General features: G+C 41.1%; 1 protein-coding gene across 5 annotated transcripts in view; it reads right to left on the reverse strand.

Annotated features, from left to right (window-relative positions):
- Positions 1-4,414: 4,414 nt before the first annotated feature.
- Positions 4,415-23,556, reverse strand: part of PHF8 (PHD finger protein 8) — a 188,980-nt gene continuing 169,838 nt past the window's right edge. For 2 of the 5 annotated variants that reach the window (XM_071213375.1, XM_071213376.1), the window contains exons 19-22: positions 12,064-12,173; positions 7,969-8,296; positions 6,947-7,031; positions 4,415-5,815 (exon numbers count right to left, since the gene is read on the reverse strand). In XM_071213375.1, the coding sequence (XP_071069476.1) occupies positions 5,737-5,815; positions 6,947-7,031; positions 7,969-8,296; positions 12,064-12,173 (602 nt within the window). In that variant the 3' untranslated portion in view covers positions 4,415-5,736. Of the gene's footprint in view, positions 5,816-6,590; positions 7,032-7,968; positions 8,297-10,890; positions 11,289-12,063; positions 12,174-23,556 lie in introns of those variants that run through there. The other 3 variants (XM_058291465.2, XM_071213378.1, XM_071213377.1) reach the window with 3 other exon arrangements.

A 23,556-nucleotide genomic window follows, 5' to 3' on the forward strand; every position in this document is an offset into this window, starting at 1 on the left:
AGAAGGGAGAGGGAGAGGGAGAAACAGGCCTCCCTCTCAGGCCACCAGGGACTCAGTAGTCTACTCTTCTCCAGCTGTCAATCACCCCACAGCCAGCCTCTCCCACCAGTACCTGGATGAAGAAAAAAAAAAAAAAAGGAAATAGGAAAAAGAGGATGAAAAACCTCTGGATAATTTCCCTCAGCTATCCCTGCAGTTCTCCCCACTCCCACCTACCCTAAGCAGACTGGGCTCAAGCCCACCTGTGGGTTTACTCCTCAGCTGCTCCCCTTCCCCCAGAGCTGGCTGGGTGTTTTTTCTCTATGGGCCAGCTAGTATGCTCCTTTTTCTGGAGCCAGCTGGGTAGCTCCCTTTTCCCCTGGTACCCAGCTGGAAACCTCCTCCAGCCGCCCTCTCCTATCACCTGCCCCCAAGACCACCCAGTCTTCCCTTATGCCTAACAAACCTGCCTACCTTCCCACAGTTTCTAGAGGAAGAGTGCATAACCTGCCGTTCACTACTTGGCTATCTTGGATATCCGAATTGATTTTTGACTACAGTGTCAAGTCCACTCATTGGGGTCAGAATAGTCTCTTCAACAAATGGTGTTGGGAAAATGGGATAGCCATATGCATTAGTATGAAACAATATGTAAAAATTAATTCAAATTTTCTCAAATACCTAAATGTAAGAACTAAAACTATAAAACTCCTAGAAGAAAACATATGGGAACTGTGGTTGTTTGAAGCTTATGTATCCAGAAAAACATGTTCTTAAGTCTAATACACTCCTTTGGGTATAAACCCATTTTAAGTTCCATTTTAAGTTGGACCTTTTGTTAAGGCTACTTCAGTTAAGGTGTGACCCACCTCATTCAGGATGGGTCTTCCTTCTCTTACTGGAGTCCTTTATAATAGAGAAAGGAGGGGGACGGGGGAGAGAGAGAGGGAGAGGGAGAGAACCACAGAAGCAAGAAGCTGAAAACAACTTCAGAAGAAGAGCAGGAAGAGACCAGCAGACACCACCAGTGCCTTGCCATGTGGCAGAGGAGCCAAGGATTTCTGGCAGCCAGTGTTTGGGAAGAAAGCATCACCTGGATGATTACTTGAGTTGGACATTTTTATGGCCTCAAAAATGTAAGCTAATAAATTGCCATTGTTAAAGCCAATTCATTTCATGTTATCTGCTTTGAGCAGCCTAGGAAACTAAAACAGGAACATCTTCAGGACCTTGTTAGGCAATGGTTTCTTAGATTTTACACCAAAAGCATGAGGACCAAAAGAAAAACATAAATGGGACTTCATCAAATTAAAAACTTTAATGCATTAAAGGATTTTATCATGAAAGTAAAAAGACAACCTACAGAATGGGTCAAAATATTTGGAAACCACATATCTGAGAAGGGTTTATTATTCAAAATATATTTTAAAAAATCCTACCTCTCAAACCAAAAAGACAAATAGCCCAATTATATGAGTATGGCAGTAGTTGAAAGGGAAAGTCTATGGCCATGTATATTACTAGAAGGAAAGCTAAAAAATGTAACATGGGACTGTATAACATAGTGAAACCTCCTGTGATATGTGAATATGGGTGATATTCCATATAAAACTGTTTTTACAAAATATAAGTACAGATAAACTAAAGAGAAGGAAACAGAATAGCAGCTATGTACAGCAGGGGAAGCATAAAGAAATTGAGAGGTGATGAGATTTTTGTTTTTTATTATTGGAATAATGAAAATGCTCTAAAAACGATTGGTGTGATCAATGCACAACTATGATTATACCAAATACCATTGATTGTACACTTTGGATGGACTTATGCTTTATTAATATGTATCAATAAAATTGATTTGTTAAAAAAATCATGGGCAAAAGACTTGAATAGACATGTCTTCAAAGAAGACACAAATGGCTAATAAGTACATGAAAAGATGCTCATAACTCATTAAGGAAATGCAAATCAAAACCACAATGAGATATGAATTCATACCCACTAGAATGCCTACTATTAAAAAAACAAAGTGAAAAATGTTGGAGAGGATATGGAGAAATAGTAACACCTGTTCTTTTTTGGTGGGAAATATGAAATGGTACAGCAGCCGTGGAAAATATTTTGGTGGTTCTTCAGAAAGTTAGTATAGAATTACCAATATACCTAGCAATCCCTCTGGTAGGTATATATCCAGAACTGAAAGCATGAATTCAAACATATTTGAACACCAATGCTCATAGCTGCATTATTCATTATTAGGCATAAGATGGAAACAGCACAAGTTTCTGTCAACATAAAAATGTTGATAACACAGTAAACCCTAAATTTAGACCATGAACTTTTAATTTTAAAAATTTTTATTTGTTTTTAAAAGATAAACAGATCACACAAAATGTTACATTAAAAAATATAAGAGGTTCCATATACCCCACTCCCCACTCCCCCAACTCCTTCCACATCAGCAACCTCTTTCATCATTGTGGCACATTGCATTTGATGAATACATTTTGGAGCACTGCTACTCCACATGGATTATAGTTTACATTTTAGTTTACATGCTCCCCCAGTCCATTCAGTGGGTTATGGCAGGATATATAAAGTCCTGAGAGTCTGTTTCTTTATTTACCCTCTTTCCAGAAGTTCTATCAAATACTGAGAGTGGTGTAGAGACATCTATTTTTCCCTTCAGTTTTGCCAGTGTGCCTCATGTACCTTGGGACACTTGGGTTAGGTACATAAATATTTAGTATAGTTCTTCCTTCTTGGTGACTTGCCCCTTTTATTAATACATAACTACCTTTCTAAAAATTTTTTAAAAATTTAATTCTTTTTTAAAGATACATGTCACAAAAAATGTTACACTAAAAAATATGAGGTTCCCATATACCCCACATTCCACCCTGCCCCACTCCTCCCACATCAACAACCTCTTTCATCATTGTGGCACATTCATTGCATTTGATTAATACATTTTGGAGCACTGCTGCACCACATGGATTATAGTTTATGTTGTAGTTTACATTCTCCCCCAGTACACTCAGTGGATTATGGCAGGATATATAATGTCCAGCATCTGTCCCTGCAATACCATTTAGGACAACTCCAAGTCCCAAAAATGCCACATATCACATCTCTTCTTCCCTCTCCCTGCCCTCAGCAACTACCATGGCCACTGTCTCCACATCAATGCTACAATTTCTTCCATTGCTAGAGTCACAATAGTTCTATAGTAAAATACTAGTAAGTCCACTTTAATCCATATTTTATTCCTCCATCCTGTGGACCCTGGGATGGTGATGTCCACTCCACCTCAAGAGGGGCCTTAGGTCCCACATGGTTGATGGATGCGTTTCTCCTGCTTGCAGTTGTAGGTACTCTTGGTTCCCTGGTGTGGTGGTTGACCATCTTCACCTCCCTGTTAGCTGACCTGGGTAAGTCCAACAAACTGGAGAGTAGGAGTTGCAACTCTGCTGAGGCTCAAAGACCATAAACTTTAATTAATAGTACAATTATAAAAAATTGCTATAAATTGTAACAAATGTTCCACACAAACCCACTTCTCTAATAATGAAAAAAAAATGATAAAGAACATGTGATACATACATATTTAGCCATGAAAAGGAATGATGTTCTGATACATGCAACGTGGATGAACTTTGGAGTTATCATGTTGAATGAAATAAGCCAGACCCAAAAGGACAAATATATGCTCTCACTGATACCAAATAATTAGAATAAGCAAATTCTTAAAAGACAGAAACTAGAACACAGATTACCAATGTTGGGGTAGACGTGAGGGAATGGGTAGTTAATGCTTAATTGGTACAGCGTTCCTGTTTGGGTGATGGAAAAGCTTGATAATAGATGGTGGTGATGGTAGACAACATTGTGAATGTAATTAACAGCATTGAATTGTAGATCTGAAAGCGGTTAAAGTGGGAAATTTTAGGTTGTATATATATGTTAACTGAACAAAAATTTAAAAAATAAACAACTGTACAACACAGTGAACTCTAATGTAAACTATGGACTGTAGTTTATAGTATATTTATCATATTGTTTCATTAATTGTAACTAAGGTACCACACTACTGCAAAATGAGCAAAGCGCTAGTACAGAAAACTGTGAGTATAAGAGGGTTATGTGGGGAAACGGACTTTGGCCCAGTGGTTAGGGCCTGTTTGAATTTTTATCCTTTCTTTTTTGTCCACTGTACTTCTGATTATCTGTTTCAGGTGTGTGAACTGAGTCCCTCTTGAGGGAGGGGATACTTCCCCCTCCCATGCCAGGCATAAGGTTGGATACCAGGGAATTGCCTGCTGACAATTTGCTGAGTTAATGGGAGGGAGAGACAGAGAGTGTGCAAATACAAGAAGGTACTTCTGGACCCCACCCCTCACCACCATTACAAAAAAAACCACACCAATGCCAAGCAAAGTAATTGCCAAGATAAATCACTTTTATTTCTATAGGAAAGGGTGGATCTAAAAAAAATATAAATTACATTAGTAACACAACATAAGAAAAAAAATACAGGAGGAAAAAAACAACAGAGAAGTCTGAATGATGCTTACTCTAACCTGTTTATTAAAAGGCCCTGCATCAGAAATTCACAATCCTACCCACTTCTAAAAATATATTTAGACATGTACAGAAGCGGTGGGCTTGTTTTTAAATTGTTTGCTTTTTTTGTAAAAATATATTAAAGGTGAATAGAAATCCTCTCTCCCTGCCCCTATCCAACTCCCAGCTTTGTGCTGGGGATTAGAGATCAGAGGTAACTCTTCCACCACCTTCTAAACCTTGGTTACTACCACTCCCAAACTCTCCCTAACTCACTTCAAACACTTAGAACCTGAAACATAAAAAAAGCACACTAGCCTCTTTGGAAAGCATAACTCTGAGGGTAAACTTGTTTTTCATTTGAAACAGCACAAAACAAAGAGGAGGCTACAAGAACCCAACTAAATGAAAGGAAACTCAGTCAAGGGGAGGTTGGGTTTCAGCCCCAGAGAAACTTCTAACAAAGAAACAAGGGAAAGAGGCCTGGAACCAGGGGGATTTGCTAGCAATTAGCTGCCTTTGAAAGATCAAAAAGGGGGTATTAATGGCAGAAGGGCTGGGGACCTGGTCTTGGTTACAGCAGTCAGGACCTAGTCAGGCAGATGCCTTCACAGGTACACAGGCTTCCCTTTCCCTCTCCCCACTAACCTCTGCTGCCTTGAAACCTCCAAAGTAAGCCAAACTGGGTAAGAAAAGAGGGGAGGGGAGTAGGGACCTCATGAGCTAGGTAGGAGGTAGCCAGGCTTTTTGCCTTTGGTGTGACTAGATGGAGGACTGCTTGGCCCCTGGGGTCCCCAAAGTAGAAAAAGCAATGGGGGCTGAGGAACCCCTGATTCCAAGGAAGGAGAGATGGAGCTGTGGAGAAAATAAGGAAGACAAGACACAAAGACAAGGGAAGTCTCACATATTCCCTGTGGCCTGCATGGTAGCTGTTAAATTCCCCAGAAGCACTGGGCAAGCTGGGGTGAAGTTGGAGTAGGGAGCTGGAGGGCAAGGATACACTCTACTTGGGCAGTGCCAAAATGGAGGGAGGGGGAATTTTCCATCCCATCCAGATCACTAGTGAGGCAAGACAGGTGGGAGGTGGGGGGATTAGAGGGTGGGAATTGGGGTGGGGAAAGGGTGGGCACTGTCTGGACAATGGTGAATATACACAAAGGGAAGAGGGGTCAGGGAAGGATCAGATGATCTGCTCCTTCACAGATGGGCATCTCTTCTCCTATGGTTGGGCTCACGAGTGGCCTGTCTGCACTCTGCTTGATTGATGACCTGACGTCTGGAAGTACAAAGACCCAGGAGTGAAGATGTGAGTCCTGAGTTCAGACCAAGACCTCAGGTGGGAAGTTCCCAAGGAAGTACTCAGAGGTGGGCTCTCCTGCCACACCCTTTCCAGCAGGTCCAAGCTGTGCTCTGTGATGTAGGTGAAGGGAGCAGGCCATAGGGCCAGGATTATCTGCTCTGGTGGAAGATGCTTTCAAGTTTCTGGGAGATGGTTTTTTTTTACCTATTGGGGCCCAGTCATAGCCATGTGGATAATGTCCTGTAGGACCGCACAGTCCAGGCAAATCCCTGGAGCTCATCCTGGGACAAAGGGCTTCACCTGTAGCCACCCACAAGCAGCTTCCTCCAATGAACTGCAAAGTCATGGTCAAAGGTTCGGGTGAATGTCCTCTCTTTTCCTTGACAGGAAACTTCCCTTCTTCCAAGGATGAGTGAAGTTTAGCCCATGGCCTTTGCAGGCCAGCCATGGAAATGACCCACAATGGGGCAGTAAGGAGATCTGGGCCTTCTCTTTATTTCCATGACATATTTGGCAAGAGGGGACATGTCCTTCCCTCCAGGAAAGAGCCTGGAGGTGGGACATGCCCACTGGATTGGGTGGGTGATAGAAGGGTAAGGAAGAGTAAGAAGAGGTGGGTAGGTTTCTGGGGATAGGGCTGCAGCTGTAGAAAGTGTTGAGTGCTGGCTTCCCACTTCATAACCAGGGAAACACCAAGGGGCCCAGGCTCTCTTGCCAAATGAAGTTATCTTCATTCCTCTCCTCATCTTGCCCTCCAGCTCTAAGGGAGGACAAGAGTAAAGGGACAATAAGGCAGGTAAAAGGGAAATGGATTGGAGCAGTAAGAAAAAGGGTTCTCGTCAACTGGAAACAACTTCCATTTACCTGCTGCCCAGTGGGATGGAGAAAGAAGGTAGGATGCACTAGTGAAAGTGGGGAAAAGGAGTTGGGGTGAGTCAGTGGAAGGGTCCACAGGGGAGTCCATGCCTTTGGTCAGTCCCAAGAAAGCAGGACAATGCACCTCAGCACCTTATCTGGGGCGGAAAGGATCCAGGAGTGCCCCAAGAGTCGACAACAGAGAAGGCAATGGGAGTGAGGTGCTGGGGAGGAGGGTAAAAGGGGGCTCACAGAAGGAGTTTGCCATTTCTGTGGATTTTCAGGATGCGGCCGAGTCTCTGCTTTGCTGTGGCCAGGCCCTTTTTGGGACGCTTTCCTGTGGGGGAAGGGAAAGGTAAGTTAAGGTCCCCACAGCTTGGGCAAGGGATTCAGCAACAATTCCAGAACCAACTGTTCTCAGGCCATTTCCCCTCCTCTGTTCCTTTGCCCTCAGATACTCTCCATAGTAAGGCCTGGCTCCAGGACCATCTTGGGCAAGAAGCCCTCCTTTACTTCTGTTCAACCCCATATGCCTTTGATATTTCTCCTATAACCTCCTGCAGCAGCTATGGACTACCCTGGTTCAGTATGCCTGGTTCCTTTTCCTCACTGATTTCTCCTGTCCCAGTCATTTTCCCTTTTCAGTTCTGCAGGACGGTAACTATGTTTCTCCAACCACTAATCCTACCCAACAGGATTGGATAAGTGCCTGATTAGGGACTACAGCTCAGTGTGCCTGAAATTGCTATCTCCCAGGGACTTGTTTCATTAGAAACCCCCATTCTCATTACTTCAATGTCATATCAACCTCACCACCCTTGAACTTCTCTCTAGGGAGTGGGCTTTGAGGGTCAAAGTGAGGAAAAGGGGGGGGGAGTTGAGTCTGCTCTCTATTGCCTTGCCCCATATCAAATCACCTCCCATCTCCTATTTACTTCCAAATATGATCAATTTGTCCCTTCCCTCTCCTTTACCTCTACCAGAGCCCCAGCCTCTCCCTTTGTCCTTCCTGAACTTGTGTATGGGCCTCTTGCATAGATTTCTCATCTCAGTCTACCCTCCACTCTGGCCACTGGAAGGATCTTTCTAAATCCAAATGTAATCTTGTCTCTTCTTGGCTAAAACTAGTAAGTGTCACTCCATGGCCTATAGGATCAAGTCCAAGTTCCTTAGGTTGACTTTCAGTATCCCTCCCTGATGTTCTTGTCTACCAGGATACTTAGGGTTTAGAGTAGGTGACCCTTTTCAGTTTTACAACCATATGGCAGTTGTACCTTGTCCTGCCTGATTGCTCTGGGAGCCAACTGAAGGGCGCCGCTGGGTCAAGAAGACTCCGGGGGCCATGGGTGTGGTGCTGCGGTTTGCCTGGGCCATGCCAAAAGCATTGGGACGAGCAGTGTACTCATGGTCAGCAAGGCTTCCTGAGAGAGCCTCTTGTTTAGGCTCAGGAGGAGGCAGGGGGTTGAGAAGCTGGGGTGTAGCAGCCTGAGTTAGGGCTGGTGCTGCCACGCTGAGATTGGAATCTTGAGGATGATGCTGTTCTACCTCCTTCAGCAAAGGCTTCTTTTTAACATATTTCTTTTTTTGGGCCTTCTGCAGCTCCTGAAAAACAAGCCAGGTGGGAGGGGAGAATTTAGGAGTGGATAAAAGAGAAGAGAACTCCCCAGGAAGGGAACTGGACAATGGTTGATATGGTTCTGCAAACCCACCCCCACTCCACCGCACCCCACCAGTGTAGCCTGGATGTACACATAGCACATAGGCCTTGCAATACCTGAGGTCATTCTCTTCCCTTGGTACCAATCATCCTTAAGTCATCACTGTCACTAATCAGTAAAGTGGCAAGAGAACTATAAATGAGTTAGTAGACTTGGGGTTTTGGTCTAGCATTGCCACTAATGAGGGGGATCATGGATACTTCTAGTAATAATAGCTAAACTTATGTCAGTGGCTAAGGCACTTTATATACTTTATAGCATTTAATCCTCATAACAGCCCTGAGAAGGAAAAGTCCTCATTTTACGTATGAGCAGACTGAGTTGCAGGGATATAAAGTAACTTGAAAAAAAAAAAAAAAAAAAAAAAAAAATAAAGTAACTTGAACCCAAAGCCTCACAGCTGAAAAGTAGATGAGTCCAGTATTCAACCCAAGTCTATCTGGACACACAGCCTACAAATTTCTCAAAATGAAATATCTGAGAGCAGAAAGAATATTAGGTTTCGAATAAGATAAACCTGGGTTCAAGTCCAGGCTTATGACTTCTTAAGTTGGATAACTTCTGTCAAGTTAGTAACCTTTATGAATCTCAGTTGCCTCACCTGTAAAATGTGAAAAATCTTTGCTTTTCAGGGTTGTTGGAAAGAAAATAGTGATATAAAAACACATAGCACATAGTAGGTATTCAATAAATAGTAAATTATTATTCTATCTTCATTTCTTACAATGGCTTCTCTTCCTCTTGCTGGTCTTTTTCTTTTAATAGAGGACTTGGCAATCCTCCAGGTCACTGGGTCTTAAAAGCTCAATTTTGAATGGGAGGGACGAATGAGTTGTGTCACATCTCCCAAACTGTTGGATTTCATCCATCCACTGTTCTATGGGTCCACTATCCACTGCATAGTGGGTACCTGTATAGTGGGCATCTGGAAACCTGAGAACCTGGAAAGGTGGTGCTGAGAGCATGTGAACGACTTCACCTTCTGAAATACTACACAGCCACACAGACCAACTCAGTGATTACATTTCTTTGCCTTCTCTTGGCAACACGGGCCTACTCCTGCCATTCGGAAGATCTGACAGGCTGTGGCTATCATAGGAATTTCTGGGGGACAAGAATAATAATATTAACAAATCATGCCAGGCACTGTTCTATATTTACTCATATTACTCTTAAGAACCTGAGAAGTAAGAATTATAATCCCATTTTAAGTTTGAAGAAACTGTGGCACAGGGAAATTAGGTCATTTTCCCAAGGTTACAGGACCAGTAAGTGGCCAAGCTGGGATTCGGACCCAAGCTATCTGGCTTCAAAATCTCCTTCAGCCTCACTGCTGTTCTACCCATGTCAGAAATTGCATTTCTACACCATCTCTCATTTCTTTCATCCTACCTAATCAAGAAATTATCTCTTCATACCCGGATCACTTAGTGTAAGTTCTTCTTTTTTTAACCTTTGCTGCCAATCTCTTTCTCATATAATTCTTCCAGAATACTCCCCACAGAAGACTAGATGCCAATTCCCTTGCTTAAAAAACCACTAGTAGATTCCCACCCAAGTTCAAACTCCCTAGTCTGGTTTTCATTGTCTTCCACTGTCTGGCAACTTATGCCTAGCTAACCCATAATGATAATGATGAAATTTAGCATGTATAAAGTACTTACTCTGTATCAAGTGCATTTCTAAGAACTTTTACATATATTTCATTTAATTCTCATATAGAGTCTATGAAGAAACTGAGGCACAGAGTAGTTGGGTAACTTGCCTAAGTGGAGAGCTAGGATGTGAACCCAGGTAGGTTGGTTCCAGAATCCATGTTTTTAGCCACTACTTATATTACCCCATTCCCCAACATGAAGTAAGGTGTAGAAAGTTCCGCTCATTCATTCATTCATTTGCTCATTCCAACACTGACTGAAGACATGTGCTTAGCCTAGTGGGGATACTAAGTTGAATTAGATATATTCCCATATTTGAGGCACTTATAGCTTAATAAAGGACACAAAAGTATACTTGTGACTGTAAATACCATGACTTATAGTAAGAAAATGCTTTTGAAGTATAAAAAGCCACTGAAATAAACTGGCGGTAAGTGGTGTGAAGGAGTATTAGGTGAGGCATCTGAGAGAACATGATGCACAAAGGGAAGTAGGAACGGGTTGTGCAAAGGCACAGAAGTATGAGACAATTGATACACTTATTGAACTGTGAGTACTGTAGTGCAGAACGGTTGGTATAAAGTATGCATGTGTGGGGCTGGCAGGGCGTGAGGGAGAAGAAATGACTAGAGACCACATCCAGACAGTTTTGTGTCCTATACCAAGGAGTTCCCTTCTCCTGGAATGCTTTGCTGACGCCTATCAAAAGCTCAGCCTACAAAACCCCTTCCCAATTTCAAAACCTCTTTTTTGAGGTGATCCTTGAGTAACCCAAACAGAAGTGAGCTCCTTTGAAGGCACTAACAGTAGTTTTCACATCTTTAATTAATTCATCTGTTTATTTAAAGCAGTAGAACTCCTTTTTTTCCAAATTACATCTTGCATTACACTGGCATATACATAACAGAGAGACTTTCTGGTCAAAGAAGGGCCACCTGGCCTTCTTGGTCTCTGCTGGTTCCTAACAATAGCCTCTGAGACAACTCTAAGCAACTCTATAGCTATATAGAACATCATAAAATAAACATCATTCTATTAAATTTTATTTAAATAGGATGTAATTACTGAGTTATATAAACATTTAACTATTCCATTTTATTTAAAGAGCAAGTAACATGAAATCTGAAGTTAGAGGATATGAGTTTGAATCTTGTCTCCTCCATCTACTGGCTGTATTATCCTGGACTAGTCACTTAAAGAGAGCCTCATTTTCTTCACCTGTAAAATGATGAAAATACCACCTATTGAACAAAGCTATTGGGCATGTTACATTAGACATTGTACATGGAAGTACCTAGCATACAGCAGATGGTCAATAAATGCTCTAAGCTGCAGGATGTGGTATAAGTTGCTGAGGGGATACTGATAAGGGGAGAACCAGAAGATTTACTTTCAATTGCTACCAGGGTTGCTGAGTACATTACATAGGTTAAAGAACTTTGTAAACTGTAATGCTAGGAGATGAACTTGATTCTAGTGAAGATGGCCTTTTAGGGTAAGAAATACTGCATGAGATTTCTTGGCAAGCAAGAGGGTAAAGTTCAAGGTAATAGTATTTGGTCCAGGGCAAGAAAAAACTCTCAACAACAGATCACATTCCAATTCCAGTGGGTGGCTGAGACCCTGAATGTACTCAGGTGAGTCACTTCCTTGGGGCTTCATCTGATGGCAAATGCTCTCACTCAAGGACCTGGTCCTTCCCATCTGAGAGATTTATACACAACCAGGAAGGCAAATGGCCTTTTCCTGGTCACATATTTTCTTTCATCCTAAATCATGTCAACTGTATAACCTGTGGAAGTAGTTTATCATTGAGTTGGGGTGTGAAGCACAAAGGAGGGGGCTGGGAAGTACTGCCATGGGTAAAGATCAAAGGTCATTTATACCTCAAGACAACAGTGGGATCTTATCAGCCTGAAGGTCTAAGTTTTGAGGCTCTAGGTCAAAGTGGGAAGAGTATAGCAGGGTCACTGCCTGCAGTGTCAGCACATACCTGCTGGGCCAGCTTTGCAGCTGCTGCGGCCAAGCCTGTCTCAATAGAGGCTACCCGGGTCCCCTCACGCACAGGACGGTCCTGCTTTGGTAGTGTTGGGGTTACACGGGCTGCATGGGGAAATAGAATAAGAATGTGTCACTCTTCAGGGTTTAGCCAAAAAATTCATTCATTCATTCGAATGCCAACCATGTTCCTCACCTCCCAGCTTCCCAAAGATAGTCTGATAGGACAAATTTTGCTTTCTGTCAGGTAAGAAGCTAATCCACAAATGCCCAAAGTACACAAAGCACACACTTTTTAAAGGATAAAAGTTAACATCCTGAATCAGTATTTAAGGTTGTCCATGTTCTGCTCCTAGCCTACCTAACACCCATATCCACAGTCTCTTCAAAGAAAATGGCTTCTTACTACACCTACCGAATATGTTTAACTGACCCTCTCCCTATGCCTTCATTCACACCATCCATGCTGCCTAGAGAGCCCTCTCCCCTTTTGGCCACCTATTCAAAGCCTGCCCATCCTTCAAAGGTAAGCGGAAATCAACCTCCTATGCAAACCTCTAGGACCTCTCAGGTTCACACTGGTCTCTATCTAACCTGAACTTATAACATACAAGTCATATGATACATATGGCAAGCAATTTGTCTTACTCCCTAATGTTAATGTGTTTTATACTGTCTATAAACCAGACTATGAGCTCCTGCAATAGAGTGCCTTTACTTTGAATAAACAAATAATTACAGTTTGCACAAAGTGACTCAAAAGTAAACAGAAGATCTCAACAGACCAATAATAAAGAGATTGAATCAGTAATCAAAAACCTTCCAACAAAGAAAAGGCGAAGATGGCTTGACAGGGGAATTTTACCAAACATTCCAAGAAGAATTAACACCAATCTTGCTAAAAAAATTGAAGAGGAGGGAACACTTCCTAACTCATCCTATGAGGCCAGCAAGACCCTAATACCAAAGCCAGATGAAGATTTAAGAAGACAAGAAAATTAAAGAAAAATTTCCCTTAAGAATATAAATGAAAAAAAAAAAAAGCTAAAAAAAATACTAGTGGGGAGACTTCCAGGAAAGATGCTGGAGTAAGGAGGTCCAGGACTAAGTCCTTCCAGCAAAACAACTATTAAACAAGCAGGAACTATCTGAAACAACTATTTTGAAACTCCAGAGGACAGAAGGACACTGTGCAGAATCCATGGAAGAGTGGGAAGAAGAGGCTAGCAAATTACAGTAAAGAATAGTAAATTGGTATCTGCATGGTGGCTACTGGCACCCACCCTCACTCCAGCACCAGGCCACCATGGGGTCGATCCATGGCTAGGACATGAAAATATGGTTTCCCAGACCAGGGATAGGTATGGCAGATCACTGATTCTGGGTTTTGATTAGGAATACAGATCACTGAGGACCTGGCTCTGATGGAAGCTATTGTTTCAACCTCGCTCCTGACAAACTCAGAGGCAGCCATTGTTTCAACTCTCCCTGGACAAGACTGGAGGTGGTGGAGATTTAAAGATGAACATTAGGCCACTGTCTCCACATCAATGATACAGTTACTTCCAATGTTAGTCACAATAGTTCTATAGTAGAATATCAGTTAGTCCTTTCTAATCCATATTTTATGCGTCCGTCCTGTGGACCCTGGGATGGTGATGTCCACTCCACCTCTAGATGGAGAGGGGGCTTAGTGGCCATGGTAGTTGCTGAGGGCAAGGAGAGGGAAGAAGAGATGTGATGTGGGGGCATTTTCTGGATTAGGAGTTGTCCTAAATGATATTGCAGGGTCAGATGCTGGACATTATATACATTATATATCCTGCCATAACCCACTGAATGTACTGGGGGAGAGTGTAAACTACAATGTAAACTATAATCCATGCGGAGCAGCAATGCTCCAAAATGTATTCACCAAATGCAGTGAAAGTGCCACAATGATGAAAGAGGTGGTTGATGTGGGAGGAGTAGGGGTGTGGGGTGTGGGGTATATGGGAACCTCTTATATTGTTTCATATAACATTTTTTGTGATCTATGTATCTTTTTAAAAAAGACAATTAAAAATATTAAAAAAAATAAAGATGAACATCAGGGCTGTCAGAGATAGTGAACTAAAGGACTAAATTTGCTGGGCAGGCCTGGAAAGCTCAGCTTTGGGATCTGCTGGAGAAGTTCTTGGCACCGCACCTCATCCCTTCCACAGGGTTCTTTAAAGCCAGTCTGTGCCCCCTTTGTGGGTCCCAGGGCCTGACAGAACTGGGAAAGAATGATGTGGGAAAGTCATCTCTGGGGTACCCTCCCTCCAGAATTTTCCCTCCAGATAAAAGCTGCTTGAGATAACAATAAGAATATAGAAAACTATAGAGGTGGACAGTTTGGAACAAGGCCAACTGACTTCAAACATCCAAAAGACAGAGGTCTGTCTCCTGGAAACAGGGACAACCAAATTCCCGTAAACAGGGGAACTCCAAAACAAGTAAAAAGCAAACGCTTAGGACAAGACACAGGTCCAGAGAGACATGGAAAACCCTGTATAAGGCATTCACCTTGAGCAGACCTTCCTGATAGGAGGGCTGAACCTCAAGAACACTGTCTTATCACTAGTTGGTTATAAAAGTCAAGAAACAGACATTTCAGGGAATAAATCCCAGAGTTCACATTTTAAAATATTAAAATGTACAGTGTACAACAAAAGAGTTACAAAACAAATAAAGAGGAAATGATGGCCTATCCATGTGGACATACCAACCAAAGCCTTTAAAAAAATGTTAAAAATGCTCAAGGATATGAAGGGAAATACAGAGAAAGTACTAAAGGATATCAGGAAAACAATGAATGAGCAATACAAGAGTGTGCTGTGATGATGGAAGAGGTTGATGATGTGGAAGGGGTGGGATGGGTGGGGTGGGGGGTATATGGGGACCTCATATTTTTTTAATGTAACATTTAAAAGAAAATAAAGAAGAAAAAAAAAAAGAACGAAACAGAACATTTTGAAGACCAAAATGTTAAGAGGGTTGCAAAAGCAGACTGTAGCAGGCAGAAAAATCAGTGAACTTGAGAAAAGACACTTGAAATGAGTGAGGCTGAGAAGCAGAAAGAATAAAGAAATATTAAAGATGAAAATAGCCTAATATAGCTATGGAATGCCATCATATGCATCATGGGAGCCCCTGAAGGAGAAGAAAGAAAGAAAGGAGCAGAAGGAATAGTCAAAAAAACAGTGATAGAGAAATTCACAAACTCAGCAAAAGACATGAATATGTACATCCAAGAAGCTCAGAGAACATCAAACAGGATAAACATGAAGAAAGACAAACCCTGTTAAATAAGGATTATACTATTAAATGCGAGGGACAAGGAGAAAGTTCTGAAAGCTGAAATAGAAAACAATGTGTTACATACATGGGAGTCCCAATTAGATTGCTGATTCTCATCAGACACCATAGTGGCAAGAAGTCAGTGGTATGAAATACTTAAAGTGCTGAAGAAAAATAACTGCCAGCCAAGAATTTTATATCGGGTGGTTTCTAATTCAAAAATGAGAGATTAAGACATTTTCAAATAAACAAAAGCTAAGGGAGTTCATCACCACTAGATCTGCCCTACAAGTAATTAAAGGGCGTTCTTCAGATTGAAAGGAAAGTACATTAGATACTACTTAAATGCATCATAAAGAAATAAAGACCTGTGGTAAAGGTAACCAATAGGGTAGTTATAAATGCCAGTATAATTGTATTGTAATATATGGTATGCAACTCTAGTTCTTACTTCCCAAAGGTACTAAAATGCAAGTGCATTAAAAGTAATGATAAATCTATGTTTTTGGACATACAATGTACAAGAAAATAAGTGGTAATAAGTATAAAAAATTGCATGGGGACAGAGGCATATAGGAAGTATATGTGCAGGCTATTGAAGTTAAGTTGGCATGAAACAAAATATGATTGTTATATATTTAGGATAATAAATTTTAACCCCATGGTAATTACAATGTAAATAGATGAAAAATATATCCAGATAGAAAAGAGAAGTTACTCAATATACTACAACACAAAAAAGCAAATAAATGTAAAAGTAAGCATTAATGGGAGTGAGGGACAAAAAATGTATAAAACTTAAACATGCTAAATAGCAAAATAGCAGAAGAGAGTCCTGTATCATCAATAGTGACTTAAAATGCAAATGGATTAAACTCTTCAGTCAAAAGGCATGGACTGGCAGAATGGATAAAAAAGCATGACCCAAACTATATGCTGTCTGCAAGAGGACCGCATTAAATTCAAAGATAAAAATAGGTTGAGGATGAAAGGAAGGAAAGAAATATACCATGAAAGTAGTAACCAAAAGAGAGTTGGGTGGCTATAATAATATTGGATAAAATAGACGATAAGTAAAAAATGTTACAAGGGAAAAATATAGGCATTATATTCTGATAAAGGGGACAATTCAACAGGAAGATGTAATAATTATAAATACATATGCATCGGACAGCAGGGCCTCAAAATATATGAAGCAAATACTGACAGATTTGAAGGGAGAAATTGATGTTTCTGCATTAATAGTAGGAGAGTTTAAGTGGTGTATATAGGAACCTCATATTTTTTAATGTAACATTTTATGTGATCTATGTATCTTTAAAAAATAAAAAAATTATATGGTGAAAAAAACCCCACAATTTTTAATAATGGATAGAACATCTAGTCAGAAGATCAATAAGGAAGTACAGGACTGGAATGATACACTAAACCAACTAGATCCAATAGACATATATAGAACACTATACCCAAACTACACAGACTACACATTCCTCTTAAGTGCACATGGATCATTTTGCAGGACAGACATATGTTGGGTCACAAAACAAACCTCAATAAATTAAAAAATACTGAATTCATACAATGTACATTCTCCAACCACAAGGAATGAAGCTAGAAATTAATAACAGAGGGAGCAATGGAAAATTCACAAATATGTGGAAATTAAACAACATACTCTTAAACAACCAATGGTTTAAAAAAGAAATCAGAAGCAAAATTAGGAAATATCTTTAAAAAATTAACATTAACATTAAAATTTTATTCATTGAAAAGATACTGTTAATACAATGAAAATATAAACCACACGTTTGGATAAAATATTTGCAAAATACATATCTGAAAAAAGGCCTTATATCTAAATATGCAAAAATAATCATAAAAATCTACAAGAAGAAATCAGGTTAATTGAAAGGTGTTGATGGGGGAAGCGAATGTGGCTCAAGCAATTGGGCTCCCATCTACCATATGGGAGGTCCAGGGTTTGATTCCCTGGGCCTTCTGGTGAAGGTAAGCTGGCCCACACGGCAAGCTGGTCCATGCAGAGTGCCAGCCTGAGCAGAGTGCTGGTCTGCACAGGAGTGCTGGTCTGCGTGGCAAGCTGGCCCGAGCCAAGAGCTTGTGCAGCAAGATGACACAACAAAAAGAGACACAGAGAAGCGACACTAAGAGACACAGCAGACCAAGGAGGCTGGGTGGTGCAAGAGATTGAGTACCTCTCTCCCACTCCAGAAGGTCCCAGGATTGGTTCCCAGTGCCACCTAAAAAGAAGACAAGCAGACACAGAAGAATGCACAGCGAATGTGTCTCTGGACACAGAGAGCAGACAACAATGGGTGGGGGGAGAAATAAATAAATAAATAAATCTTTAAAAAAACAAAAGGTAGTGATGGTAGCACAACATTGCACTGATGGTTAATATAATTGAATTGCACACTTAAAATGGTTAAAGTGGACTTTTTTTTTTTGTTTTTACATTACTACAATAAAAATTTTAATAGGACCAACTCAAAAGAGAATATACAAGTGGATAATAGATATAACAAAGATGCTCAACATCACTTATCATCGGGGAAAAACAAATTAAACCAGAATGAGGGACTACTACATACTATTCAAATGGCTAAAATCCAAAAAAGAAATAACACTGCTAATGAGGATGCAGAACAACAGGAACTCTCATTTGATGCTGGTAGAAATACAAGATGGTATGGCCACTTTGGTAGACAGTTTGACATTTCTTTCAAAGCTAACTATGGTATCACAATATGTATTAGTCAGTCAAAGGGGTACTAATGCAAAATACCAGAAATGGGTTGGTTTTTATAAAGGGTATTTATTTGGGGTAGGAGCTTACAGACACCAGGCCATAAAGCATAAGTTACTTCCCTCACCAAAGTCTATTTTTACGTGTTGGAGCAAGATGGTTGCTGACGTCTGTGAGGGTTCAGGCTTCCTGGGTTCCTCTGGGCTCAGCTCCTGTTTTCTCCACAAGGTTAGCTGTAGACTCTCAGGCAAATGGCTCTGTCTCTTTCCCCGGGACTCTAGCTTAAGACTTCAGCATAAAACTCCAACATCAAAACTCCAACATTAAGAACCCTTAACTCTGTCCTTTGCCATGCCTTTTATCTGTGAGTCCCCACCCACCAAAGGGTAGGGACTCAATGCTCTACTGGCACAAGAGGTTTACATAATTACTTAACCAAGTAAACCTATGAATCCAATATAATCTAATATGCCCAGAGGAAAAGATCAGTTTACAAACATAATCCAATATTTCTTTTTGGAATTCATCAATAATATCAAACTGTTACACCATACAATCCACACTCCTCGATATTTACGCAACTGGTTTGAAAACTTGTTCCCTCAAAAACAGCACCCAAATATTTACAGAAACTTTACTTATATATAATGGTGAAAAACTTAAGGGAGTCACGGTATCATTCAATAGGGAAAAAGATAACCAAACTGTGGTATATCGATGCATTGGGATACTGTTCAGTGATGAAAAGGAATGAACTAGTAAGGCATGTTAATGTATGAATGAATCTTAAATGTATATTGCCAAGTGAAAGAAGCCAATCTGAAAAGGTTAAATACTGAATGGTTCCAACAATATGGCATTCTGGAAAGGCAAATTTTAGAGATTATAAAGGCATATTTCATTTTATTGCAATCATTTTATTGAACTTTGTGTTTTTAAAAACTTGAAGCTATGTAGCAACCCTGCTTCAAACAAGTCTATTGGTGCCATTTTCCCAACAGCAAATGCTTGCTTAATGTCTCTGAGTCATATTTTGGTAACTCTTGCAATATTTCAGACTTTTTCATTATTATTTTATCTGTTATAGTGATCTATGATCTTTGATGTTACAGTTGTAATTCTGGGGCTCCATGAACTGTGCCCATATAAGATATTGAACTTAATTGATAAATATTGCGTGTGTTCTGACTACTCCACAAACTGGCCTTTTCCATCTCTCTCCCTCTCCTCAGGCCTCCCCATTCCCTGAAACACAATAATATTGAAATTAAGTCAATTAATAATCCTACATTGGCCTTTACGTGTTCAAGTGAAGGGAAGAGTCACACGTCTTACTTTAAATCAAAAACTAGAAAGACTGGGAGTGGATGTGGCTCAAGCAGTTGAGTGCCGGCTTCCCACATGGGAGGTCCTGGGTTTGGTCCCTGGTGCCTCCTCTTTAAGATGAGTATAAGGGGAGTGAATGTGGCTCAAGCAGTTGAATGTCTGCTTCCCACATGGGAGGTCCTGGGTTTGGTCCCTGGTGCCTCTTCTTTAAGATGAGTACAAGGGGAGTGGATGTGGCTCAAGCTGTTGAACACCTGCTTCCCACATGGGAGGTCCAGATTCGGTTCATAGTGCCTCATTTGCTTAGTATCAATTTGGCGACCCCGCAGGGACTCAGGACAAATGAATACCTGAAGAGGTCCACCTGTCTGATTCTCACTGGCTTCCTAGGCCCTAAAAAGCAGGAAATATCTTGAGGCAAGTGAAAATGAAAATACAACATTCTAAAATTTATGGGATTCAGTGAAGGCAGTGCTGAGCAGGAAATTTATAGCTCTAAAGACTTACATTAAAAAAGGAGAAAAATGTGAAATCAAAGAGCTAACCTCAAATGGGGAGGAACTAGAAAAAGCAAAAGCAAACTAAAGCACATGAAAAGATGCGAAATATCACTAGCTATTAGGGAAATGCAAATCAAAACTACAATGAGATATCATCTTATACCCACTAGACTGGTAGCTATTAAAAACCAGAGGACTACAAGTGTTAGAGAGGATGTGGAGGAAAGGGAACATTTATCCACCACTGGTAGGAAAGTAGAATGATGCAGCCAAGGTGTGGGACAGTTTGGCAATTCCTCAGGAAGCTAAAGATAGAACTACCATATTATCCAGCAATCCCGTTGCTGGGTATATACTAAGAAGAACTGAAAGCAGGGACACAGACAGATATACGCACACCAATGTTCATAGCAGCATTATTCACTATTGCCAAAAGTTGCAAGCAACCGAAATGTCCAACAGAAGAATGGATAAGCAAACTGTGGTATATCCATACAATGGAATATTATTAAGCTATAAGGAGGAATACAGTATCAACACATGGGCTAACATGGATGAATCCTGAAGACCCTATGTTGAGTGAAGCAAGCTAGGCATTGAAGGACAAAAATTACATGGCCTCACTGATATGAATTAAGCAAACTGAGCAACTCACAGAGCTTCAGTCTGGAAGATAGGTTTACAGGAGACAGAAACGAATAGAGGGTGGTGAGCCAATGCCCATATGGGCAAAATGTATGATGAGGTGGAAGGGTGTAGTTGTACAGTAGATGAGCATGACAGTGGTACAATGATGTGATTGGGCTTGGCGGTGCTGGTCTGTGAGTGAGAATAGGGTGGAGGGGGGTGGTTGGGATGGACTATCCATGGAACAGGGGGTGGGTAGGGGGAAGGAGCAGGTGAACTCTGGGGATTTGCAGGTCTGTGGTTAAAACTACAAGGTTGGGAATGTTATTTGGGCAAATAGGGCAGGGGAGAGTTACTGGTGTAGGGTGTTGGATGTGGGGGATCATGTGGGACAGGGCACACCTAGGGCAGGCTTCTATGGAATATATGTGTTCATCTTGTCATTATATCAGTGGGTGGAGACACACACAATAAACAAGAAAATATCAAACTCCCATCCTGGGAAGACCTGATATGTTCTCAATTAGAAGGATAAGAATCCCTCAAGAACATAGTACCTGATAAAAGAAAACAGACAAATATGTCAAACCCTCAATATTATCACAAATTACTCTGAACCTTATTCTTCAAAAATTGCAACTTAGTGGTTTGTAGGCTCTGAGGGGAGGTGGAGGGAAGAATAGAATAGATGGAATGTAGGGCATTTTTAGTGCATTAGAATTGTTCAGCATGATCTTGCAATACTGAATATAGGTTACTTCAAGTTTTGTCTAAACCTATAAAAGTGTATGATCCAAAATGTAAACCATAATGTAAACCATTGACCATGGTTAGTAGCAATACCTCAATATTTGTACATCAATTGTAACAAATGTACCATCCTCATTTAAAATATTATAAATAGGGGAGAGGAGGAGGGAGGGCATTGGATATATGTGAATCCCCTATATTCTCTATGTGACTTTTCTGTATCCTAAAGTTTCTTTGAAAAGAATATGAAAAACCACTGGGGGAATATATGGAAAAAGATATCACTGAATATACAAGACAACAGATCTTACAGTGATGAAAGACAAAATGTCTCAAAATTTTTTTAAATTTTTTTATTTCAAATTTTAAAGATTTTTTTGTATTTTATTGGTTATTTTTAAAATTATTATTTCATTTTCTTATTAATTTTATTTGGTTATTTTGTTGGCTTCATTTTTGGAGAGGTTTTGGATCATAGAAGGGTCACAAGAGTGGCAGGGGAAGATCACTGGTACAGGATGTCAATGATGGGGGGATGCATGGGTGGGGGTTCACCTGGAGCATGCTTCTAAGGCATATGAACATGTTTAAGTGTTCATGGGGCAATGTCACAGTGAGTGGAAGTCCACACAATAACTGAAAGAATATTGAATTCCCATCCTGGAGAGTTCTGCTACATTCTCTAATAGGACAGCAAGAATACCCTGAGTGTAAGGGCAGTGCCTAGTAAAGGAAGATAGACCATTATGCCAGGCCCTTGATATTGATAATTGTACTTTTGAACCTTTTATTGTGAAATTGAAATGTAGCCTAGTATTATATATTGCCTAAGAGCTACCTCCTGAAAATCTCCTTGTGGCTCAAATGTGGCCTTTCTCTAAGTCAAACTCAGCATATAAATGCCCTATCTGGGGGGGAGCGGACTTGACCCAATGGATAGGGCAACTGCCTACCACATGGGAGGTCCGCAGTTCAAATCCCAGGCCTCCCTGACCTATGTGGAGCTGGCCCATGTGCAGTGCTGATGCACGCAAGGAGTGCCCTGCCATGCAGGGGTATCCCCCACATAGGCGAGACCCACGCGCAAGGAGTGCGCCCCGTAAGGAGAGCCGCCCAGCGTGAAAGAAAGTGCAGCCTGCCCAGGAATGGCGCAACACAAGCAGAGAGCTGACACAGCAAGATGACGCAACGGAAAGACACATAGGTTCCTGGTGCCGCTGATAAGGATAGAAGTGGTCACAGAAGAACACACAGTGAATGGACATAGAGAGCAGGCAACTGGAGAGGGGGAAGGGAAGAGAAATATATAAATCTAAAAAAATAAAAAATAAATGCCCTTATCTACCCCATCCTCACCCCCAGTGTGGGATATGACTTCCAGGGATAAGCCTCCCTGGCATGAAGGGATTACCACCAAGTGCCAGTTAGCAATGTGTCTGGGAAAAGAACTTGACCAAAAGGGGGAAATGGTAAAGACAAATGAGTTTTTATGGCTAAGAGACTTTAAAGTGAGTCAGGAGGTCATTCCAGAGGTTACACTTATGCAAGTTTCAGCAGGATCTCCTTGACTGCCACAGCAAACAGTGCCTCAAAAGTGGGGCTCCTGAGGGCTCTAGAGATATCCAGAAACTATAAGCAGGGCAGATAGCTCAGGAATTCAGCACCCAGTCAGGGGGCCTTACTTTGGAATTTATGCTCCCCAGTGTTACAGAATTAGACTCATTTATAGATTCTCTACACCTGGCTCTTCTGCCACTTTCACTTGAACCTGCAATTACCACTATACTTTATAAACATATGTCCCAGAGACTTAAACCTTTGATCCATTCATGTCCCTGTTGAGCCGTGGATTTCAGCAGAGTTGCAACTCTTACTCTCCAGTTCATTGGACTCACCCAGGACAACTAACAAGGAGATGATGATGGACAACACCCAGCCCATGGAACAGAGAGAGAGCTTAGATCACATGGGACAGATGCATGGAAATCTGTCCTGTGGGATCTAAGCGCCCTCTCAATTAGAAGCATAGTAGGCATCACCATCCCCAAACCCTCAAACTGGGGAATGAACAATGGACTAAAGTAGACATTATTATTCTAATGTAGACTTATTATTATTCTAACAATGGAACAACTCTTACCATTGATTTAAAGGCAGTGGCCACCAGAGGTTCTGAGGGATGGGAGAGGGAAGAATAGGT

Source organism: Dasypus novemcinctus, chromosome X (genome assembly GCF_030445035.2).
Source record: "Dasypus novemcinctus isolate mDasNov1 chromosome X, mDasNov1.1.hap2, whole genome shotgun sequence".
Classification (NCBI taxonomy): domain Eukaryota; kingdom Metazoa; phylum Chordata; class Mammalia; order Cingulata; family Dasypodidae; genus Dasypus; species Dasypus novemcinctus.